This window comes from Dipteris shenzhenensis, chromosome 11, assembly GCF_047967505.1.
Source record: "Dipteris shenzhenensis isolate YYH24624 ecotype China chromosome 11, Dip_SZ_1.0, whole genome shotgun sequence".
NCBI lineage: Eukaryota > Viridiplantae > Streptophyta > Polypodiopsida > Gleicheniales > Dipteridaceae > Dipteris > Dipteris shenzhenensis.
In genome coordinates this window covers 6384843-6395771 of record NC_141606.1, presented here as the reverse complement: position 1 = coordinate 6395771, position 10929 = coordinate 6384843, and the positions used below count along the sequence as shown (strand labels likewise).

The window sequence follows — 10929 nt, the reverse complement described above, 5'->3', positions numbered from 1 at the left end:
ATTGTTATAAAATATTGTTGTTGTTTTGCTAATAAAATGTTAGTATGCAATTCCTTTGGCCATTAAACTTGGCATGTCTAGCCATGGCTATAGCTTTTCTATTACAAGTTGCCCTTTGGCCAGAATTGAAGGTCAGCTTCTATAGTGAGAAGCTGTACTCATTGTGGTCAAAGGTCAACTTGTGTTGAAAAACCTCTAGCCATGCCAAAGGAAGCTCTATCTCATTACCAAATAATCATTCAAAATGAGGGCAATCACACAAATATAAAAAGGTAAATACTTGTTACAAGTGCAAAATAATGAAATAATGTCCTCATGATAATTTTTTATTGTATGGATGACAATGAATTACAATAAAAATTATCACACGCTTCTTTCCAACAATAAACTATGAGTCAACACACCCCATCTTCTCCTTGTGCAATGTTCCTTTTATGGTCTTCCGTCTAACAATGCTTGGCAAGTACCACACACTAAGCATTTAAGTTTAGCTGCATGTACTCGTCAACGAGGAAGTTGCTTTTACAACTCCCACTTAAAGTTCTTCTGACAAGGGCACCTCCCTTCATTCGCCTCGACACGTTCTTCCAACTTCAAAGGTCTTATTTCAGTTCGATCCACACTATGTTGACTTTAGCGAACATGTTGCTTCATGATTCACCCAAACTAATGCTTCGTTTTGTGGTGCATGGCTTCACTAGAGCCCTTTCACTTGACTTTGTGTCTTGTTAAGGTCCTTAGTTCAAGGAGTTCAGAAAGCACCCTTGCTAGGGGATATCAAAAGTACTATAGCACATCTAAGCTTGTAAAATTTTGGGGATTTCACCTATACATACAAAATTTTCATCTCACCCCTTTCTGTGTATGTGCCTGCACTTCGTGGATGCACACAAGAGAGGAATGTGTGTCCAAATCCTACAAAATATAATATATCCAAATTGTCCATGAATTTTGAAGGCACCCTAGAAAGAACATTACAAGAGGACGGAAGCGCTTCCCTTTGACTTGCATTAGCCTTCTCATTGTTAGCACTCCTATCCTACCCTTTTTATCACGCAAAGGTGGCCTAACTAGATCCCCTTCCCTTCATTCCCCTATTATCCCCTCACACCTCTATGCTTGTACTCCACATTTTGCAAGTTTGTGAGGCTAGCTCATGCCCTTCAACATTGGTATTCTTCGTGCTCATTTTGGCATGTATGGCCATTAGCAAGTTGGCTATTTATGGTTTTTACCTTTGGTCTTAAACATCAGCGCCCTGGAGATTCTGGAAAAGTTCAGGTAAGTGAGCATTCGTCAATTTGGTGCGTTTGAAGTCCCTGCGTTTTTTGGGCTTAGCTTTCTTTTGCTGAGAACCCTGCACTCCAGCTGCAGCTTTCCTCCGTGCTGTATTTGTTGCAGGTTTCATGCCTGCTTTCTGTAGTTCCCTTTCAACATCAACAAATTCCCTAGGTTTCTCAATACTCCTTATGAGTTCTTTGACGTCATCATCTACCTTAATCTGCATTTTTGGGTCATTGGGATATGCAATGTCTTCTTGGGAATCACTGTTCATAAGTAACCAGACCTGTCCACTTGCCTTCAATTCCTGCCAACATGTTGCAGACAATGAGAATGGGATGCGAATATGCAGGCGCTGCACCTATTTTCAGGATAAATTCAGTTGAGAATGATTTACCTGCAAATCTTTGAGAATACCAGCATAGGCATCTTTTAAATCTCCTGTTGGAATACCTTCTGGGACCCTTCGAATTAAAACAAGTAGGTCTTGCTTGTTCTTCAAATCATGTTTAGACTGCAAAAAGAACTTGAAACTCATTTTGACACATTGAATACAGCACAGTGCAGAAAGCAGAGCTACTACATTTTTTATGAAGATAAAAACCTTAGAAGAATAAAAGAATCAAGCCATAAGAAGATTGAAAAATGATAATATGAGTCATGAACTGGACCTTGTAAGAAAATCGCTGCCCATCAAATGCAACTTTCACGTTGTTTTTTAAGCTGTCAAAAACATCCTTGTTCTTCATCACGTCCACAAAGCACATCTCGTTGATCTCCTCTGGTAAAAGTGCTTGCCGTGTCTGCTCTTTGTTTGCAAAAAAAAGAGAACAAATATATATACCTTTGTAAGACTAGAATAAGTCCAATCATACAAATTTAAAAAGTTTGTTGTTCTAAAGATCAAAAATCTACAAAGGAAAAAAAAAAAAAAAAAAAGAGAGAACAAAAATTGTTGTTAGATGTCCCAACAGAACACTTGCTATATTTTTATCCCAACACTTTCAGTCATGCATTTGACAGCTCTAAAGTCACCCTCAGACAATTAAAGCACTAAAGGAAGGATTGGACCACTTTTTTTCCAAAGAAGAAGGATTGGACCACTTCATAAAGAAATGATTAGATAAGTTGCATAATGAAGACTTTTCTTAGTGTTTCCCAATGCTATAATTGAACTAATTCCCCTTGAATTAACTTTGGCAGGCTCTGGAAGACTAAACTCAACTAATCCTTGGGAGATGGCACACACAAGTTGATTTGCATTAAGGAAAAAGACTTGGAGATGGTTCGGTCATACAAATACTTGGGTCTGATGTGGCATTAGCTCCACTCTTGTAGCAATCTCCCAACTCATCCTCACTACCAAGTGGCTCGGGACCTTCATGTTCCACAAACACTTGTGTGCTCCCAAAGTTCGGAATTGGATACCTTACAGCCATGATGAGGTAATGAAAGGGATGGGAATTTTGTACACTCTTCTAATCTAAGTCACCCTCCTTTTTGCAACGGCACCTGTCCTTCAGGCGTAAACGTCAATTTTTACAAGCTGAATTGAGATCTCCTTTCCCAAGGTTCTCGCATTTGAGCTTCCACCACCTGTAAATCTTCCTCAAGGATCTCATACCAAAGTTCAGAGACAACTACAAAGGAATGCACGCGTGGACAGAAAATTTGTAGGGAGAATGAAAGCAATGTTTAGCCCTCCAAGTAAAGTTCAAAAATCACAGTTGGTTTTAAGAAATGACAAAACTCCTACTCAAAGCATTGCTATGTGCTAAAAATCTACAAGACTAAGAAGGTATCAATAACAAAATATACCTAGATGAATCCAGGAACATTCCCAAACTCATCCTCTAAAAACACAACATAGTGCAGTTTCAATCTCACGAGAGTCACTCATAAGATTGAAAACCATAAACTCCATCACGCATAGCAGGGACTAGCTATTATGACATCCCCACTGACATCATCAGCGCCCAACAGTGGGTGTAGACCATAGTATAAAAGTATGCTCTCACACATACAAATCCACACACCCACACATACTTGAGCATCCATTTTTACAAAGTCTTCGTACTGAGTTTCTGTCGGCACTTTGGAGGTGAAGGGCAAACTCAGCCATGACGAAGGCTAGCACTAAAGGAGAAGGCTAATCAAAAAGTAGTCCAAATCTCTTCATTCAAGCTACAACTGCTTGTGAAATCTAAACGATTTCATTTTAGTCTCTCCCAAACGAGCATCTAAATCTAAATCTAGCTGATAGGGCAATGCACCATTTAAGATAGAAAGAATTATCGCAATACCAGTAGGCTGCAACTTGGACGAAAATTTCACAACGTGAAATTTGCATGTCCGCTAATACGCCAGAAGCATATACCTAGATGAATCCAGGAACATTCCCAAACTCATCCTCTAAAAACACAACATAGTGCAGTTTCAATCTCACGAAAGTCGCTCATAAGATTGAAAACCATAAACTCCATCATGCATAGCAGGGACTAGCTACTATGTATCAATAACAGAACTGTAGTTAATACTCTTCCACCCATTTGTCCTTGTTATGCTTGACTATCCAAGAGCAGATGATTTATTGGATGAGCCTAAAGGTGCTACGTTGTTCCTTAAAATTACCTCAGACTGGAATACCATCAAATAAAAAGGGTGATCAACATATAGATACTCCTTTCAGAACTGAAAGACGATTGTATGAATATTTGGTGATCCCCGTTGGGCTTACTAACGCATCAGCCACCTTCCAAATCCTCATGAAGATACCATCAAAGAAGACTTGAACGATTACATCTACAGCAAGACTAAGGGTATGCCCTACGCGCTTGGTGGATACAAGGGAGTCTTGAACACCCTCACATACTTTATGCCAACACATCCCAGTGCATGTTCATCGAGTAGCGCCAACCTTCCCACACTACCCAATTAAGGTGGGCAGGTTTTTACAGAAGGCTTATCAGATGTTATGCTAAAAGAGCCTCAGCCTTGACTGACCTTTTGAAGGACTCCTTTGAAAGGTCTGCTGCACCTCAATTAGCTTTTACGGACCTGAAAATGGCATTAATGCCTGCCCCTGTAGCACAATGGCATTAACAAGCCACTCATTATTCAGGTAGATGCCAATGCAGAGGCATTGATGTGAGCTTAAAACAAAAACATGGAGCTATGGCTTATGACAGCAGGCCGTAGCCACTCACGACAATTCAAGGTCAAAATTGACCACCACACTCTCAAATACTCCTACTCCTAAACAAAAAAGGTGGCTAGAATTTGTCCAAAGCTATGACTTCGATATAAGTACAAGAAGGGCAAGGATAATATCGTGGCTCATGTCTTATGTAGGATGTGGTCACGCAAATGTGGTGCTGCTTCAGAAAATTAACAGAGATTGGGTTCGTCTCATTCAAGAGGATCAACAAAAATCCAAGATAGTTTCCAGGTCCATCAAAATCTGAATACCCTGATCAATACATTTAAGTGACCTTCTCACACCCTCATCATCATTTAAGAAATTCGTGCTACAAGCACTGCATTCCTTACCCATGGCATGTCAGTTGTCACATAGGCCTAAACAACACTTTCAAAACGGTACAAACTAATAATGGAAGGATTGCACAGATTATGTCACGAGCTGTATACCTTACAGCAAAACCTCTAGATATTCAACTCAAGCTCCTGCAACTTTTGCTACAAGAGCTGCAGTCCCCACCCATGGCATGTCACATAGGGCTAAAGAAGATTTGTGAAAGGGTACAAATAATTATGGAAGGATTGCACAGATTATGTCAAGAGCTGTATACCCTACAGCAAAACAGAGATTCAACTCGAGCTCCTTCAATTTTCCTTCATCCACTCCCCTCTCCCTCATAATGAATGGACACATATAAGCATAAGCTTCATCACCAAGCTGCCTACCACAACTAACGTGTGGCGCAGTATCGTGGTAGTGGTTCATAGAATGACAAAGATTGCCCGAATCATCCCAACTAAGACCCTACAGCATCAGTTTTCAAGCTACAGGCCTTCCATCAATGATAGATGCCCAATTCATGGGAACTTTTTGGCAATAACTCTTCGCTATAAAGGGTACAAGAATTAGTCCCATCATCTGAAAACCAATGGGTAGACAGAAAGAGTTGACAGATTGATCAAAGTGTCCCTCAGATTCTTTTGTCATGACACTGAAAAGGCCTGTGATAAATGGTTGTGTTCACAGAATTTTGTTACAATACTACCAAACATACAACATTTGGAATGAATCCAAAATGGCTGCAAACCAAGGCTACACATCAGCATTGGGATCTACGAGTCGCGACATTAAGACTCCTCAATCACAGGAAATGATAACCAAAATGCAGGCCTTGCTTCAGCTAGCTAAGCAAAATATGCACTTAGTCAAGAACACCTTAGATCACAAAGATGTACATCCAAAAGAAATTTATACAGTAGCTGCTCCAAAAGGAGCCTTACTGCACACGATACTCTGCTGTCCTATGTACACCTAGATGCTCTCCAACAGGCGCTGTTGTGCTCTCTAGTATGCCCTAGGACCAAACCTTGGCTGGTTGCCAAGCACTCCTGTAGAATAGACTATTAGAGCCCCCCCCCCCCCCCCCTCCCCAACCGCGGTCCCTTTTATAGAGCTGGGGAGCCCTTGTTCCACAGACTGGTTGACCAGCCAATCTGTCAGCGGATCAGGTCAGGCTGACCCGACCCACCTGTAGGACTGTGTTGACTGTACCACGTGGAAGTCTGCCACTGGCATGACCAGTCAGCAGACAGCCGATGTGCCCCTGTGGGTTCTGCCGACCTTTCAGCAATATATGCGCTTATTGCTTCCCTTTCCAGGGCCTACAAGACAACCAGTTCTGGTGCTGTTCCAGATAAAGTGTCTGCATTAGATGGCTTGTGTTTATAAGTTGGTGATTGCACGATCCTTGTTTACGTGAATGTTGTTTGAGCTAGAGACAAGTGTAGATCTGTTTTCCAACAAGCCTGCACCTCTACCGGAGTGAGTGAAGTTAGGACAAGCATGCATACCCCTGCTACCAGCAGGTGCTCCTGCAGTGGCAGGAAATGGCTCAGACTAAGTTGCCTCCATCTGCTCCTGACAATTTGTTAAAATGACCCCATCTTTTTTTACTTTTTCTTTTTTGGGAGAAACTTATTATATTTATTACTGGATCGTCAACCTGAGAAAAAGAGGAGGATACAAAATTGTGGCCAGATGTACGAGGGGAGGCAAACTGCCCATGCCCCACACAAGCAAGCCAGTATGCATTACACTTAGATGGCATCCCTTGGTATTGTGAACATATACATACATACATATGTACGTATCTCTCTCAAAAATTGCCCAGACTCATTTTGTAAAAAGAAAATGGACTATAACCTCATGAACTTATTCCATCAGGCATTGTGCATACTAGCTCCATTTACACATTCACCATTGTGAAAACAAATGCCCCCTGCATGGCACCTCTGTCCATGGAGGAGCTTCCCTCCATTTCAACATTTGTGTACTGTCCATGGAGAAACCCCCTCCATTTTAGACACATAACAACCAGCAAACAATGACGCTTAGTCAAGCACATGCTAATGATGCCTCTAATGCAGTTCATTAACTGTTGGAAAATTATGTGAAACCCCATATGAGGAGGAAATGGGGGAGGAGGACATGCACTGTGCGATGGGACAGTGATCTGTTGGAAAATTATGTGAGCCCCAATGAGGCGGACATGGTGGGAGAAAGATGACATACAGTGTGCGATGAGACAGATGGGGTTTGATAAAGGACAGTATGTGGGCCTGCCACATGGGCAGTACCTATGATTCCCTCTTCTCTTCGATTCAAGAGCCACCCTGGCTAGCATCAAAGGTTGGGAGAGACCCTGGACAAACCCAAACTAACCTAACCCAAGACTAATGGTACGTACGCATTCACCATTGTGAAAACAAATGCCCCCCGCATGGCACCTCTGAGCTTCCCTCTATTTCAACATTTGTTTACTGTCCATGGAGAAACCCCCTCCATTTTAGATACATAACAACCAGCAAACAACGATGCTTAGTCAAGCACATGCTAATGATGCCTCTAATGCGGTTCATTAACTGTTGGAAAATTATGTGAAACCCCATATGAGGAGGAAATGGGGGATGTGGACATGCACTGTGCGATGGGACAGTGATCTGTTGGAAAATTGTGTGGGCCTCAATGAGGCGGACATGGGGGAGAAAGATCACATGCAGTGTGCAATGGGACAGATGGGGTTTGATTAAAACACGCTTGGTTGTTGAGTTTTTGGAATTCAAAGACCCTTTTAAGGCTTCAGTGTCGTAGCCACCCCCAAGGACTTTGACCGGGAACGCTTGACAACCTAACCATTATCCTGAACAACCCAAAGAAAGCCATGCCCTGCTATTGGATCTCCACCTCTGACTTCAATTTAGAAATTCAACAAATAACCAAACACGTTAAGCCTTCACATTTGTTTTGGTATAAAGTTAGTGATCTTTGTGAGTCTATGGGTACCACTGCCCAGAAATTGGCTGTTGACTAGCTAACCACACAATCCTTGTGCCACATGCAGCCAGCTTTACTCAGACTCTCTTAACACTTCAGGATATCCAGACATGAATTCAATTTGTCTGACATACTTCTTTACCCATTGCATGTCTTAATAAGGAGCACACCAACAATGCTGAAGCCTGACAGATCCATTATTGAATTGAAAATGCCACACACCTCATTCAGGCCCATTATGAATAGTGCTTCCATTTCGTCCTCGAACCACCAAGAAAATTCACTTGATGTCTCCATGAACGATAGGGTACTCGCTACTATAAAGTCGTTAAAGACTCACCATAACATCTTCATCGAGATGATGTGCATAAAGGAAGAAGAAATCATTTGAATCTGCAACTAGAGTAACGTAAAGTCTCGAATGAAAAATTCCTGACGCATAACTCTCTTCTCAAGGTTTTAAAGAGAGCCAAGGCCCATTTCTGATGGCCAAGTTCCCATGGACTTTACAAATAATTCAATGATTAATCATTTGTGAAAACACCTCATGCTCTGAACACTGGATAAGACAAGCCTCTCTCCAACCTATTCTCTCACATACACAATGAGAGGATTCTTCGAATGAGAAGCATTTGGCATAATGATGAGTCAAAGAGTTCCTGGAGTGCCCACGACTGTTCTATTAAGTCGTCAGTTTCCTTCCGCATATCTTTCTTGCCGAGACATGCTTTCAATTTTCATACATTACATTTTTTAGCTATACAAGTTCGATATTTTTGCTACCTACATGAATTGCCCGACTGAATCACGCAATGCTTCTAGCATGAGCCTTCTGACATGCGCTGAAATGGAATTATAAACCTAACATCCAAAGAGAACAAGAAACCCGGAGGTAGTCCAATCGAAGAGCCATTTCACCTCTAATAATATATCGATGACGCGTTTAATCTGTGCACCGACAGGAGACTTCCTAATGATCGCAATCTGCTGTAATTTTTCGGTGTCGTTGAGAAAAGAGAAACGCTGAGATAGAGGAATTTGCTGTTGCTGTTGGCTGGCAGGTTGAGAGGGGGCGGCCTTTTTCGATGAGGGAGGTTTGGAGGCGGGGCGGACCGCCGATTTCATAAGAATTGCCTGGTTCTTCTCTTGCTGTCTGTTGAATCTCTCTAATTTCTGCTGAAGAGCCATGGTTGCAGTGAAAGGATGAAGAAGACAAGGGCTTCAAAATGGCTTCAAGTCTCCAAACAAAAAGCGAAGCGCAGAGTTTGCAACGGAGACTCTACAAAAATGCTCCTTCCGTAACCTAACTTATAAAGATGCAGCCAACCATGGTCAACATCACGTACTATGATGAGGTAGCACTAACCCAGTTGCCAGGGCTGACAGCTGGCATCACCAGTGTGGAATCACATCCCCACGAAGCAACCCTCTGACTTCCGAGGAGGATTGTGACGTCTAACGATCATTTTTCAAGCTATTTTCAACCAATCGCGCTTGGATCAAAGTATGCAAGCCAATCAAAATCCTTGGGGGGTTAGCAAGCCTCGAAACGGAGATGTTGGGCACTTCAGTGGAGGCTAGTGGGGTTATCTCATCCCCACTAGCATACACAACGAGGCCCTCTTAAGGACTCAAGCTCCATAATCCCACATGGGCTAGAATGCATGCCTTCACTTTTCTATGCAAACTTTGTGCTTAATAGCTTTAGAGTGGACTTCAGTACAATGGAAAAGGGTAGTGTTTTCAGGCACCCTTTTCTAATATACATGTGACGATGAACATGAACATGGTTTCTATGGATAAATAAAACACCTATATACAACCAATAAAACAATGAATAAATCATTGTTCCATAGATATATATGTTTCACATGATAAAGAACTAATCAAAAAAGAAAACAAGAAATATACAAACATGTAGGAAAAGAACAAGACAAACTGTAGAATCAATTTTCCTCAACCATCAGTGAAAGAAATGGTAATTCTTATAGGCAACACAAACAAAGTAACAAGGATAGAATTTCCCATACAAGTGTTGCACCTTGTATAATACATCATTTAGAAAAATAACTCTAGAAGTAGCTTTCTACCAAAAAAACATTAACTTTAGCATACGTCATGCTCTTCTGAGTATGATCAAAAGAAAACTTACACCTCGTATCACAACTAAAAGCTTCAAACTTCCACATAGACAAGATCATGGAGCTAGAATCCAATCCACTACTAACAAATTCCATGGCCATTCTCAATGTTATTAATACAAAGTTTACATACAATCATCACTGCAAAGTAACATTGAACACTCATTCTTTATCAACACATACATATGATCTAAAAGCACATTACTTTATTAAATACAGTCACATTATTCATTTGACAGCAGTTCCAAAACATCAAATCACAACATACTTTACTAGCCACAAATATAAATTCATCACAACTCTTGGTAAATATGCAACAAAACTCTTCTATGAAAATGAATATGATTAACGCACATATAAATAGAAATAACAACTTACAATGATATAATCAAAGCAGTATTACATACTAATAGATGCACACCTCTCTATATCATAACAAACAATTTGTTAATAGCAATTAGCAAAAGGATAAATACAGTACCTACTAATGTCTTTGGGGACTTAATATTGACACCCACACTGCTGGTCAAGATAGTTTTTGTGGACCGGGGTACCGCTGAGGATACACTTCTTCCGAGAGCCTCTTGGATATTATCATTGTGGGGCCTAGAGGCTCATTGAAGGTCGATACAGAGCTTGGTGATGAGACAAAGGCATCTTTGGAGGGTCTGGAGTGGCAGAGGATTAGGATAGTGGGCCACTTGGGCATAACCTGGTACATAGACCCCACCATAATAGTCTTATCAACCCCAGAGGGATCAGTTTGGCACTTGTGGATTTGAGAGGGTAGACCCCTATGTGATATCCAATGGGATCCTAGAGAGTAGTTTTGGACAACCCGTGCAGAGCAATCAACTAGGTGGAGGAGGTCTCTTTCTTTTCTTACATGACTCGCATTGCATGCTACTTATAGCTCAAGGTAGCAGTGTGGACCCCTCGAGGAAACAACATTGGTTAGATCAAGATGTTATAGGG

General features: G+C 41.3%; 1 protein-coding gene across 1 annotated transcript; it reads right to left on the bottom strand.

Annotated features, from left to right (window-relative positions):
• Positions 1–353: 353 nt before the first annotated feature.
• On the bottom strand, positions 354–9088 carry LOC147896545 (Transcription initiation factor TFIIE, beta subunit). The gene is made up of 4 exons (XM_087381490.1): positions 8732–9088; positions 1953–2084; positions 1679–1795; positions 354–1588 (listed from the first exon to the last, which is right to left on the bottom strand). Exons 1-4 carry the CDS (start codon positions 8999–9001, stop codon positions 1244–1246), a joined length of 864 nt encoding a protein of 287 aa, XP_087237616.1. The 5' UTR covers positions 9002–9088; the 3' UTR covers positions 354–1243.
• Between the last annotated feature and the right edge of the window lie 1841 nt (positions 9089–10929).